This window comes from Urtica dioica, chromosome 10 (assembly GCF_054948205.1).
Source record: "Urtica dioica subsp. dioica isolate 48M chromosome 10, U.dioica_male_clone48M_v1_H2, whole genome shotgun sequence".
In the NCBI taxonomy this organism is placed as follows: Eukaryota; Viridiplantae; Streptophyta; class Magnoliopsida; order Rosales; family Urticaceae; genus Urtica; species Urtica dioica.
In genome coordinates, this window is record NC_142765.1 from 3,214,473 (window position 1) to 3,229,108 (window position 14,636).

At 33.1% G+C, this 14,636-nt stretch overlaps 1 protein-coding gene across 1 annotated transcript; it reads left to right on the forward strand.

The window, feature by feature from the left end:
- The first annotated feature begins 10,940 nt into the window (after positions 1-10,940).
- On the forward strand, positions 10,941-13,530 carry LOC149383074 (ubiquitin-NEDD8-like protein RUB2). The gene is made up of 3 exons (XM_089628586.1): positions 10,941-11,165; positions 12,055-12,314; positions 13,092-13,530. Exons 1-3 carry the CDS (start codon positions 11,073-11,075, stop codon positions 13,204-13,206), a joined length of 468 nt encoding a protein of 155 aa, XP_089484712.1. The 5' UTR covers positions 10,941-11,072; the 3' UTR covers positions 13,207-13,530.
- The last annotated feature ends 1,106 nt before the right edge of the window (positions 13,531-14,636 follow it).

Genomic DNA, 14,636 nt, shown 5'->3' on the forward strand with positions numbered 1-14,636 from the left:
CTTTTATAGATATAACTTGTAATTAGTATGGGGTCAAAAATCAATTTTCTAAAAAATAATAAAACCATTTAAGTTGGGCTTTAGTTCGACCAAAGCCCAACTTGTCCATAGACCATTTCATGAATGTGTATGGAGACGAGATGAAGGACAGCTCTTATGCGACCATTTCATGAATGGGTATTCAGACCCATACTTAAATAAATAAAATATATATATTATAGTATAATTTGAGATTGTTGGAATCGACATCAACAATTAGCACATATCAATTATTGAGCCTAAGTTTCCAAAATTTTAATTGTTATTTTTAAACTTAAACAAATTGTATGTATATTTAAAATTATTAAGTATGAACACACGTACCTACAACAAAAAAATTATATATTGGAGTTTTTTTTGTTAAACTTTAAAATTAAACTCAAAACTAAAGATGCATAGAAGAGTTGAAAGCGTTCACGACAACGTCATCCTTTCTCCAATCTTAAGCGTGTTTTGGACCTTGGATGAACTCACCCAACAAATACCATTAAGATTACGATGATAATAAATCAAATTATTTCTTCCATAAAATATAATTGAAAATCAAACCAATAGACGAGTCGTTTTGGTCATAGGCTAGCGATATCGCTTATTGATGATTCGTTGACAGTTTGATTACATAAAAAGTCTTGAGTACCCCATCGTGCAACATTGTGAAGGATCGCAAGAGCTTTGGCCACGTACGGAGCATAGCTTCAGCCATGGCAAGAGGTTGTGTCACCCAAATTGGATGTTTGGGGGTTTATGCGAAACATTATCATCAATAGCTCTTATAGTTATTAAATTTCAAATAAAAGAAAGATAGGTCCAACACACATCGACAAAAGGTTTTTGAAAGCACATACCCACTGTGTTTAAATCCCGTTTCTTAGTAGGTATGGGTCACTTTCTCATGAGCTTGGAGTTTGCCTCCTCGTACCTCAACATGCCCCCTGAAAATATGAGCACGATCAAACAGAGTAGTAACTAAAGACCCATTCAATGAGCATCCTAGAAATATGGAGATGAGAACATGCCGCTTCTCTTACAAATGTTATGCTTCTTCCGATAAGAGGATCGCACATGTCTCGAGCTGAATGGTAGAGATCAAGGTTTGAGATACCGTTTACCGTTACCGTACCGGGACTCAGATTTTATGGGTATACCATTTGCCCCAAAGGTTTACCGGGAAAGAAACCGATAGATTTTTCATAATAAATAAATATAAAATAAGTTTTCATCACTTTTATTTTTTGTTTAAATTTTTTTATTTATATTTTTATTTATAATTTAAGTAAACCACGATTTTTTCACAGTAAACTCCGGTTTTATGAAGTTCTTTTTATTGGAACGGGCCGATTTGTTGCATTAAAAATTCTCTACCGATACCGATGTGGTAAACCCCGATTTTACGAATATTTCACGATTTTGTACGTTTCGTTACCGAGATATAGCAGTAAGCGGTAACTCACCGGTTACCCCTATAACTCAAACTTTGGTAGAGATTAAATCAATACTCATCAGTCCATGAAAGAATGCGGAGCTTCTAGATCATCTTTGCCTATATTTACACAAGATCTACAACATAGATAGACTTTTCATACAAGCAATCTAGTATTAATTCCTTTACATTTATTTTGTCGAGTTGCTCCATTAATTGATACTCTCATTCTAAATATTAATAAAATGACTTTATTATTATTTCGTTGTTCAACTTATCCTTATTAAATTATTTTTGATATTATCTTCTTCGATTTCTCGAGCTAATTGGACTGACAGCAAAATTTTAAGGGTGAATATCACAAGTAGAAATCGGGCTTTTATATAAGGAAGTTCAAGACTATTTCAAGTGATTCTCATGTCAACAATATTGCTCATGAACTTTCTAAACGTAGGCTTATAATTGACTTAAACAAGCTGTGGTGACTTAGAGTTTGTCATTGTATCCGAAGGTGGAGATATGTGAAGACCAAAGTGGGCCCCTTTAAACTTTCATAAATTGCATTTTACATATTATTATTTTTTATTTTTAATTATATGATTTTTTATGTTAATCCCTGTAATTTTTTTCTCACACTTCTGATTTTGTTTAAAATTTATATTTGATCAAATACGCCCCTTGAGTTCAAATGGCCATGGTGTTCATTAATGAAGTTTACCAGTACTCTTTCGTCTTGAAATAATTTTCCACGCACTTTTGTTCTTAAGGAGTTTTAACAATACCTTTTATACAAACAAAATGATTTCTTCTAGGAGAATTTTATCCTAGATTAAGCAAAATGAATTTAAATATCTCAAGTAAAATCGTTTTAAATTTTTAATATAAAACACAGTGGTTTTGGAATATAAGAACCTAACAAATATGCTTATAGTAGGGTCATAGTCATTAAAGCAATCACAATTCTTTTTTCTTTTCGTGCGAATAAAAAGCTATCACAGCTTTATTTATTCGATTATATGCCAATCACATTTCCACAATTGAATAGAGAGATTCCCAAAAGGTCCATTTTTATCCTATTTCCTAAAGCCCACAAAGGCACAACAAAGAACAAACACACATAATAAGTATATACATATAAAATAATAAAAAATCTGAATATTCTTTAAAAACGAATATTATATAGGAAAAATAGTATGAAGTAGCCAATTCAAACTATGACTTTTGCAAAATAGCCATAGTTTCATTAGGTAAAGCAAAATAGCCAATTGAGAGTACAAAATATAAGTTTCAGTTCTAAAATTTCGTCCCTTCCTTCTTCACTCTTCCGATTCAAAATTCAAACGCTGTCGAGTTTTCGCCGACGACGGTCGACGGCGGCGAGCTGTCGTAGCTTTTGACGGAGCTCCCGGCGCGCATCTCGAACGAAGGAGAGCGGAGACGATGAAGGAACCTATGTGGCTCGGAGCCGAGAGAAACGGAGCTCCGGAGACTGAGGGTTCGGTCCGAAGCGGCGGAGAGAGATTGGGAGCAATGAGGCCTCCGGCGACTGAGGCGGCGATGGGGAGAGGAGATGATGATGATAGGGGCGGAGAGGAGGAGAGCGAAAGTGGAAGCCATGGATGGACTGGATTGAGGTTTTCGATTATCCGAATTTGTGCATTTTACGGTGTTTTGTATTCTGCATTCATGAATTGGATTTCCAGGTTTTTATTAAATTTAATCTTGCCTCGATTAATTTTAATCCAGCCTTCATAAAGCTTACATTCTGTCTTTATAGTTCGTTGGGATTAAATTTAATCATGCCTTCACTAATTTTAATCATGTGTTCATAATAGTTTAATTCATATTTTCATAAGTTTAAGGTAGAATTAATTTTAATCCAGTCTGAATTAATCTTACTATGGCTATTTTGCTTATAGTTGGCAAACTTATTTTGCAAAAACTTAAGTTCTATTGGGCTATATAGCCGCTGAACCCTATTATATAATACATGTTTTATACATAGAGGACGGAGATAATTTGTTTGTGATCCCAATATTTTTTGGACTATATCCATTGCTTGCTTAATTTTAGGTTTTTTTGCGGAGATGATCGCGATATATTTTAGTTAATTCCTACAAATTTATTCTTTACCATAAAATTAAAAACAAATTTATATAATTTGATTAAAGAAACTAATTTAGTTATATTGTAGGACTAAAGTACAATAATTTTGAACAAACAATTTGATTAGAAACAAATTTATAAATTTATATAATTTGAATAAACATTAAATAATTTTGGACTTTTAAAGTCAATCTCTTTATAAGGAGTATATGATGACAAAAATACTTATATTTTTCGTCTGGATACATTTAAATACCTAAATTTTTTTTTTCATCGGTGTAAATACCTAATGTTAACAATTAATTCCTCCATCACTACATGTTATGTTAAGTACAAACGGAAAGACACGTGTCCATATCCTATGAAAGCTTAGGTTTTTTTTACTAAATATTTTATAATAAAATTAGTTCATTGTTTACCTAAGAATTAAATAGGCATTAAATTCAAATTTATTTCATACCTACCAAATTTGGCCAATACTAAAAACCCAAACCCGAAAACTTCATTTATTTTCAAATCGCCCAAAATTGCGATTTCGATTCTTCTTCTTGAAAACCCTAGATCAAAAGAAAATTTCTTCATCTCACGATTCAGATTCTTCTTCGTACTGCGACTTCGAACCAGAGTCTTCATCTCACTCTTCTTCTTCATCTTGAAATCGCGAAATCCTCATGGAAGAGGAAAAGGGGAAGTATTTGTGCGACTGTGGTTTTCCGACGGCTGAGTGGTCTTCATGGACCTATGCGAACCCTGGTAGGATGTTTTATACCTGTAGCAAAAAAAAAAAAGGTACGCGATTTCATTATGAACCTGTTTATGAAATATTTTGATTTTTTCCTCTTCTTATTTGTTTAAGTTCTGGTTCGTAGAATAAAGGCGGGTCGGGTGCACTTTTTTCACTGAAAAGATTTTGAAATGTGTGTAAGATTCAAGGAGATAATTGTCGGATTGATCAAGAAGAAGAAGAAGTTAGAGTGTGAGATTAATTTGCTTCGAACTAGGATTTTCATGCTACAATTGATTTAAATTACAGTTGTTCTACTGAGTGTAGCGTTGTTTGCAGTTGTGAAAGTGTAATACCTTTGTAGTGAATTTGAAATGAATTCTCTATTTAATATGAAGTCTGTGTCCTTTGGAATATTTCTATTGTAATAGCACTGTATCGAATTTATTTGAATTTGAAATGAATTATGTATTGAGTTAGACTTTTGAATTATGTTCTATAATCTCAAATGCATGAAAAAAATGAATGATATTGAAATACATCGGTAATCTGAAATACATCGATAATCTGAAATACATCGGTAATCTGAAATTTGTGTTCATTGTCACATTTTCAAGAAGAGCTCTTACAATATCAAAACATTTACCACTGACTATATCTTAAGAGCCGTAGCGGAAAAAAAAAGAGTGCACAACTTCATAATAGCATTAAAACAACTCTTGCCAAAACAACAACTAACATGTACCACTAACATTTACCAAAACAGAGTGCACAATTTCACTAAAGAGCTAAGACCTAAAAAGAACAAGATCATGCATCTCAAATGAAGCTTCATGGCATGTACATGGCTGAGAAGATGAGGCGTTGGACTTGGCTTTCTGTCTCGCCCTTCGTTCATATCTTTTCACAGTATTTGGGGTAGATTTACTCTTGGTTGGTCTTCCTCTTTTATTTGTTTATTTTACTTGCAAAGAGTTATGCTATGTGTTACTCTTGTGAACAAATAAGCGAACAAGGCAATGTATGATATGTGTTGCCTTCTCAACACTCGGATTCTTACAAGTGGGTCTTGAATGTCCAACTTGCCCACACTTGCTACAATGGATAACTTGTCCCCTCCTAGTATACTTCTTACCTAGCACTGGGTCAGAATACCCGGGTGGTGGCTCGTTAGAAGCCTTGTTCCTCTTTTTTTTTTTACGTCTACATGGTAACACTATCTACGGTGGTGGTAAAATGGGATTTTTTCAGGTTCCGGCTATTTCTCTGGACTGGTTATGAGCTCTATAATACCACTATGCGCTGCAGTGAACGCCTCCTTTTTATGCCAATTATCGATGAAGTCCATCTGATCTAGTCTCGATGCCCAAATACAAGACAAAACACGAGGGCAAGGAAATGCCACTTAGTTCAAACCCCCGACAAGTGCATTCCTTTGCCTTCTAGTCAACGCAAAGGTCTCGGATCCAAGAAAGGTGATCTGAAATTTGGCATTACCTGCAATATCCATAAAATTACTAATCTGCTAACAAATACAATTAATATACTACTAATATGCTAGCAACACTTATAACACTACTAATCTACCAAGAGAAAATATAAATAAAAGATAGAATGTGAATATGCTAATGTAGATTGACAATATCGTGCAATATTTTTGTGTTTCTCAATGATCCCCAATATTCGCTTGCCAACTGGATGATGCCACTTCTCAACGAAGTTTCTTTTCGTTGCAAATCAACACATCAACCATAATTTGATCTTTTCGAGGAGAGTATCATCTTGTCTCTTGCAAGCATAATAGCTGAGTTGAAGCTTTCACATAAATTATTTAAAATCATATCACACTTCACTGCTGTCGTAAAATGTGATTTGCTCCACTCTTTTGGATCTTTCTTCAACAGCCACACGTAAGCCTTTACATCTTCTTCTTTGATAGCACTCTTTTGGGTCTTTCTTCAACAGCCACACGTAAGCCTTTACATCTTCTTCTTTGTTGCAGAAATCTGGCTTTATTGTTGCTGGTGCACAAGACCATAACATTTGTTTCAACATCAGCCCACTATGGTCTTTCTTGAAGTTTGCATGAAAATAACGAACACTGAACCTTATCTCAGCATTGTCGGTCACTCATCATTGTGAACCGACTTTCATTTTGAACTTCAAGATCCTCATGAAGAAGCTTTATAAACCATGTCCCATCACAGCCAGTAACATACCTTTACAGTACCCTATCAAGAAACATCCATCGAAGCCTAATAATGGTCCGCAACCCGTGTTGAATCCATATTTACATGCTTTGAAGCATATATACACCCTCTCGAAAAGCCCTCGCTCTCATTGCATGATCAGTCCGACTATTCCTGGGCATTGTCGACGATGTAACAAACATCATTCACCGACGACCACTATTGTTGAGGATGAGTCATATTCTGAAGGTCGACCTCGTGATCCCTATCGTCTTCATATTCTTCCTCGCCGAGTACAAATTCCTTTTCGCCATCAGTATCATGCTCTTCAGCCATCGTCGTTTCCATTTTGTTTCCTTTTTAGATTTGTTGATTTGGGGCTTTAGGGTTTGTCTTTGTTTTCTCTTTGTTATGTATGATGCTAGTTTTAAACGCAATGCCCTTTTTAATTCCCTTTTAATGAAAACTAATCACAAAATAAGAAGAAAAAAGGAAACGAACAAAAAACAAAGAAAAAATGAAAACAAAAAACAAATTCATTAAAAATGGTGATTTTAATTCTCAATGCAATCTAGACCGTCCATTCAAACCTGGTAGTAACTGAGGAATCAATTGTTAACATTAAGTATTTATGCCAACGAAAAAAAAGTTTAGGTATTTAAATGTATCCAAACGAAAAATATAGATATTTATGCCGCCATTTACTTTTTTTATTCATACATGATTTAACTATAAAGTTTGTATCCAGTTGTTTAAGTGTATAGATTTATTAAAAAGGGTTAATGGCAGAAAAATACCAAATATTTACCCAAAATGTTACTTATATACTCATCCTTTTTTTGCGTTGGCAATAATACCTTATGTTACGTTTTAATTGCACCTTAGGTACTTTCTCCGTTAACTTGGATGAAAAAATACGCGGCAGCCTTATATTTAATGAAAAATTATTATTTTTGTCTTAAAATTAGTTCAATATTAATTATATCATTTTATAATACAAAAAATAATATAAAATATCTTTGAATAATATTTTATACCTAATATTTACCTAAAATTTATTATAGTTTTCTCAAATTAATTAAAAAATAATTTATCGGTTTATGATTCATTACATTGCATAATTAATTTTTATAAACCTACTAAAGAGTAATTATATTAATAATTTTTTACAATAATAAAACATCAAATGTCATAATTTGTTTTTGGGCTATCCCTACAAATAAAAGGCCGTCACTCACCCTACTTTGTTTCAAAACGGCAGTTTCATCGTTTCATCCACCATTTTATGATATATAAAGTTATCAATAATTATTTTTACAATAATAAAAAATTTAATATCATTATTTTTTAAGAGATTTTTTTTTTGCATCATTAATGATGTAATAAATTTTATTTAGTTTTTAAAAAATTAATAAATTTGTATCTTAATGAGGAGAACAATTTTTTAAATTTTTGTATTATAAAATGATGCATTTAATGTTTTCATTAAATTTGAGGTTGCGATGTGTTTTTTCATCAGTATATACATCGCAACTAAAACGTAATATTAAGTATTATCGTCGGCGCAAAAAAGTAATGGGTATATAAATATCAATTTGGATAGATATTAAGTATTTTTGTCGTCATTAACCCTTAAAAAAATGCAAACGATTAAAATGTTTCAAAAATTAAGGATTTTTGGACTATTTACAACAAAAAAAAAAAAAAAAAAAAAAAACGTTCTTATGATCAACATGTAATTTGCACAATAGATAAGAGGCCGTTTGTACTTAAAAAAAAAACCTTATTATTTTTATATCTTGAAATGGAAAACATACATCGTTAGGATAGTTTAATCTGAATATATAAACAAACACATGTTTAAATCTCATAAATGTTAGATTGCATACGAAAATTATATATTTAATAATAAATTTATATAAAAAGTAATATATATATATATATATATATATATATATATGTGTGTGTGTTTGCATTTTGTGCTTAAGGATCGAAATACCGTTACCGTTACCGTTCCGAGCCTTCGAATTTACTGGTAACCGCCCGTACCGTAAAGGAATACCGGGGGAAGCGAGAAAAAAAAAGGAAACCGGTACCGTTGAACTTACCGTTACCGTAGAGGAATACCGTCAAATACCGGTATTTACCGAGGGGAATTCAGAAAAGAAATATACAAAAAAAACATACAAAGTACGTAGGATAAAACAAGTCACAAAATTTCTTCATAAATCAATAAACAAGTTCATCATAACCTTAATCATCACTAACTAATCACAAAATTATCAAATAATTCGGATTAAATCCAAAAAAATTACAAACATCAACACAAAATTTCTAAAATTAAAAACAAGTCACAAATTTATTCATAAATCAATAAACAAGTTCATCATAACCTTAATCATCACTAACTAATCACAAAATTATCAAATAATTCGGATTAAATCCAAAAAAATTACAAACATCAACACAAAATTTCTAAAATTAAAAACAAGTCACAAAATATCTTCATAAATCAATAAACCACTTCATCATAACCTTAATCATCACTAAATAATCAAAAAATTACCAAATAATTCGGATTAATTACAAAAAATTAGAATCATGAACACAAACCTTAAATCAACACTACATTTAAGTTCACAACTATCAATTTATACTTAATCTTAAAAAATTATCAAGAAATTTCAAGTTTTAAACTCAAAATCATCAAAAAATAAAATTTGGCCGGGAAGTGGACCGGGAAACGGGTTACCGGCGGGATCTGGGAAGATTTGGCCTTCGTCGCGTCGGGAAATGGGCGGGACGGCGGGATCCGGTCGGAAAGCTGGCAAAAATGGTCTGGGTCGCGACGGTTTTCCCGGAACCACCGGAAAGTTCCGGTTTTGGTGGTTCCGGTGCCGGGGAGCTCCAAAAAGGGGGAACCGGACCGGTTCCCGTCCGGTTCCCCCGGTTTTTAAATCCTTTGAAGTACTCTTTTTTATTATTATATATAATCACATGAAAACTCAAGTTTTTCCATATAATTTTCAGTACATTTTAAGTAAATAAACACGAGATTTTATTAACAAAACTAAAAAGACGTTTCTAGTTATAAATAATCGTTAATAATTTTAAATAAACCATCTGACTTTAAGTGCATAAATGAAATGCTAAAAATGTTCAAATAACGTCACATCATCATAATGTCTATTTAATTAAGATTTATAAAAGATTAGTTATTTAGTAATCGTCAAATTTTTGTTGATTAATTATTTATAATTTTTTTTAATGTATTATAGTACTATTTTATGGTATTTAATTTCTCAAATATATTTTGCATAATTTAAATCAAGGTTAATTTTATATTCATGTTAGAGTATATTGTAAACGCATACAAACTCATGTGTCCTTGTTCTTGTCTGAAAAAGAATTATCGTCATCCTAAATAAGAAGGAATAAAAGAGCTAAGGAGGGCGCAAAGAGTTCTTGCTCTTCAGCACTCAGCATTAGTATGTTTGTTGTAGTGAGAGATCTCATCTCGTTTCTAGGTGAAGAAAGAAGAATTGGTTGTTTAATGAGAGAGAGAGAGAGAGAGAGAGAGAGAGATGAAGTTTGGAGACAATTCAATAAAATTTCTCCAATGTTATAAGAGTTTACCCGAAATAGAGGTGAAAAATGTATTTATGGCGTATAAGGAATGCATAGAAGATAGATGCCGTCCAATGAGCTTACTCGTGAGCAGGTGTGCGTAGGCCGACGCTTCTCACCAAACTGGTACTTTTGCGTAGGTCGAAGCCTCCCCTTGGAATATCCAATCGTTTGAGAGTTTGTTTTTGGAAGTCCGTGGTGGGTGCGAGTCTCCCTTCAAGATGATAGATAGCCTATATAAATATTAAAAATGTATAGTAGATTTTAATATAACTCCAAAACATAACAAATTGGTTTTATACTTAAAATCACAATAAGTAAAACGAGTGTTGTTTAGAAAATTTGAGAAGTATCCACAATAATTAGGTTAATTTAAAAAAAAATCACTCATTTAATTAAAAATTTTAAAAAAGTCAAAATTAATAAAGTTCCACATGTAAATATTAACATTCACAGGTTATAAATAAATTTCTATATTTTGCTAATTAATAAGTAATTTTTAAAATAATAAAATTAAGGTATCTAGTCCTACTCCGACTCTAGAAAAGAAAAAATAAATAAAATAAAGTTTCATTAGGAAAATAGTTAACTTAAACGTTTGATATTGTTAAATAGTCAACGTTTGGTAATCTTAACTAAATAGTTATTTTCATGTATTTACATACGTAAATCTGAGATAAATAACCATCACTATATAATAAGCCACGCCATTATTTATGGCTATTTACGTAAAATTTAACAAACGTTGATTATTTAGTAATATCAAACGTTTAAATTGGCTATTTTTCTAATTTTATGATAAAATAACTTAAAAAGCCATATAGATATATAGGATGCCTATATATATTGCCATCGGTAGCAAATATAATTAAAAGAAAAAAGAAATTCTCAAGCCCTTGATTTTCCAGTACCCATAGAACGAAGCTGCGAAGAAGAGAAGAACCAGAAGACGAACCAGAAGAAAAAGATGCAGATTTTCGTGAAGACTCTGACAGGAAAGACCATCACTCTCGAGGTTGAGAGTAGCGACACAATCGACAATGTCAAGACCAAGATTCAGGTACGATTGTTTATTTATTCATCACAAAGTCAAAGCTTTTGCTACGTATTCATGGTTTAAAATGGGCGATTTTGAGTTTCTTCGATTCAAACGCCTCTCTCTGAGAATTTTTCGTGTGCTGGATACAGATTTGGATATAATTATCACGGCAGTATATTGTATTGAAAAGAAAAATAAAATATTGAGCCCTGATATTGAGGTTATTTAGTTTGGGTTTCTTAGCTCTTTGGATTGATGTGTGTTTGTGTATGAACTTCTATAGAATCTATTAATGCTTTTTATTCTCTGTTTAAACCATGGCAAATTTTGTGGGTGTTTCTTCATAGTCTGATGTTTCACAATTGTTAGAGAACTAGTCAAACTTAATCTAATAATAAATCAAACAAAACTTACCGTAATCCAACTTGAATCCGAAATCAACACACTCAAGTTCATAAAGTTCACCATGAAATGTGAATCCTTGGCTAGTTTGCTAGAACAATTCACCCAAACAACTCTAAACTATACTCGAGTAACTACTCAAACTTAATCTATAGAGAAAAGAACCAAAAAAAGGCGTCGAATTAAGTATATTTTGCCAATTTTTCTGGAAAGTTTATCAAAGGCGTCGAATTAATTATATTTGTTTCTTCATAGCCGACGTCTCACAATTGTTAGAGAACTACTCAAACTTAATCTATAGAGAAAAGAACCAAAAAAAAAAAAAAAAAAAAACTTACCCCGATCGAACTTGAATACGCAATCAACACACTCAAGTCCCTGGTTTACTCAAGCAACCCTAAACTATACTCAATCAACCATTGTTCACTATAGAACATAGAACGTAAAACCTTTGCCAATATATAGGACCGTTGTTGATTTTTGTTGTTGTTGTGAATGGATTTTTCAGGACAAGGAAGGAATACCTCCGGACCAGCAGAGGCTGATATTTGCGGGGAAGCAGCTGGAGGACGGGCGTACTCTCGCGGATTACAACATTCAGAAGGAATCGACGCTCCACTTGGTCCTGAGGCTCCGAGGCGGGACCATGATCAAAGTCAAGACTCTCACCGGGAAAGAGATCGAGATTGACATCGAGCCCACCGACACCATCGACAGGATCAAGGAGCGCGTCGAGGAGAAGGAGGGCATCCCTCCCGTCCAACAAAGGTCCCCCAAAACCCGCGCTATCCCTATTTATTTATTTATTTTTTTAATTTTAATATGCTGTTAGTGATCTTAGTTAGTTTTGAGTGCCTGTGTCAGAATCGATATTGGGGATATTATTGGTCCTTGTAAAATTGAAGAGTCGGTATCCATATCTTAGAAGATTAGCTGACAATGGGCTAAGATACCCAATTGTTAAAATTAGGAAAAGGGCTAATATTGGTCCTCCTTTAGTTTAGGGTTTATGAATTATTTTTTTAGTCGTTCATCTGCTTTTAGTGATTTTAGTTACAAGTGCCAGTGTCAAAACCTGGCATATAAAAGTTTAATATGAATAAAAAATCTCCTTATTAGAAAGACAAAAAAATGGTCAGTATCTAAATCTAAGACTGTCTTCCGATCGAACTAGTCGGTTAAAGTCCAGATACCCAAGGTGATTAAAGATAAAAAAAAAGGGGTAACATTGGTCGTTGTTTAGTTTAGGGTTTATGATTTTTTTTTTTCTTTCTAAATAGCCGTTCATGTGCTTTGAGTGATCTTAGCTTCAAGTTCCAATATCAAAATCTCGGATGTCTTGCTGTCAATGGGCTAAATTGGTCTGAGCTCGATTCCTCGTAGACTCGTATATATACCCACAGTCTATTATTATAATAAAAAACTGGGCTAAATATTATTCCTTGTCGAGGAATGTCTACGAAGCGCAAAATAAATGTTTGACGGAATGTATTCGAATTGTGTGTTGAGGTTTTTTATTTTTTATTTATTTTTTATTTTTTGCAGGCTAATCTACGCTGGGAAACAACTTGCAGACGACAAGACGGCGAAAGACTACAACATCGAGGGCGGGTCGGTCCTCCATTTGGTGCTTGCTCTCAGGGGCGGTGCTAGCTCTTGAAAAACCCTCTCTCAACCAAACTTATCGGGGCGAGGCCTTATTTTGGTATTGGCTACTACTTTATACAGAGTTTCGTATGATATGTGGATAACAAAAAAACCCCGAAAAAATACAACAAAAAAGAAGAAGTTGCCTTGCCCCTCCTATTTTCGTTTACTTACTGCGTTTCAAGATGAAAACATTCAGATGTTGTGTCAAGCTTGACTGAATTCAAGCTCAGTATTTTTTTTTTGGTTTTTAATTTTTATTATTGATTAAGTGAAATGATTGGTTTTGCAACCAAACCATATCGACTTCTTGTTAAATTGCCTTTTCTTATGATTTTTTTTTTTGGTTTCACTGTGAATGAATGTGAGGTGTGGATTTGATCGGATTGAAATCTACTGTGAAAGTATCAAAGTAAAACTTGTTCAGTCCTAAGTAAAACTTGTTTAATCCTAATTAAAGTTTTGATCCCAGATTAACTAAGTTTTGGAGTCGTTACGCAAGTTATATGATTATGTAACACGTAGAGAAATACATTGCCTTGGGCTTTAACATTATGCATGTAAGACCAAGTAAAACAGTTAAATAATGTCATTAAAATTGGGTGTAATTCTATGTTTTTTTTCATCACCACTATATGATGTCGTTGAATGGTTAAAAAATGGAGATCGGACTTTTTGTCACTTGACTTGGAATTACAGATCTGTGCGACTTTGGTGGTGAGTGGTGACATTTACCAAGCAAGTAATATAATATAGGATTAATTACAAGAATTCCTCTTTGACTACTGGCTCGGTAATAATATGCCCCATATAAAACCACAAAAATTCCTTTGAACTCTAGTTTCCATCGGGTTTTATCCTTTTAGTCAATTTTTGGTAGTTAGTTACCATCCAATCTCTGAAACAAGTTTTAGTCACATGAGATCTCAGTTGAGGTTATAATTGTATTTTTACCATATTGAGTTTATTCTGATTTATTTATTTACTACGTTTATATCATTTAAATTGATTTAAAATAATTAAAATATTAATTCCAGTCGAGAGACTCTGTTGGAGAACGGACCGAGCGTCGCAATCATCTTCACGATGGTCTCGGGTTGGCCGCCTGAGATGATAATCAAGCGAGCATTGAAATTCGAAATGCCTAATCTAAAAAAATACAAGCTCGAACAGCCCGACGAGAATGGAGATTGTGAAAATCCGAAGGATTCGAAGAAGCAACGAACCAATGGGTATTTGTATTACTCTCTCTGCAATGTCGACATCGGAGACTTAAGCAGCGGATCGGATCAAGCTCTCGGTTCAACGAAGTCTCATGCCGGTCTGGCGAGATCGAACACACACACAATACTCAGTTTTGATTCCCTATAAATATCAAACTCAAATCCCTAATTCTCCTAATTCATTTCTTTCCTCAACAATTTTTTTTTTATAAAAGCTTTT

What these genes read in the sequence shown, in the direction of transcription:
- LOC149383074 (XM_089628586.1), top strand. Translation starts at nt 11,073, where the DNA reads ATGCAGATTTTCGTGAAGACTCTGACAGGAAAGACCATCACTCTCGAG. An exon ending in ATGTCAAGACCAAGATTCAG is followed by an intron (nt 11,166 to 12,054) that starts GTACGATTGTTT and finishes TGGATTTTTCAG; the next exon opens with GACAAGGAAGGAATACCTCC. An exon ending in ATCCCTCCCGTCCAACAAAG is followed by an intron (nt 12,315 to 13,091) that starts GTCCCCCAAAAC and finishes TATTTTTTGCAG; the next exon opens with GCTAATCTACGCTGGGAAAC.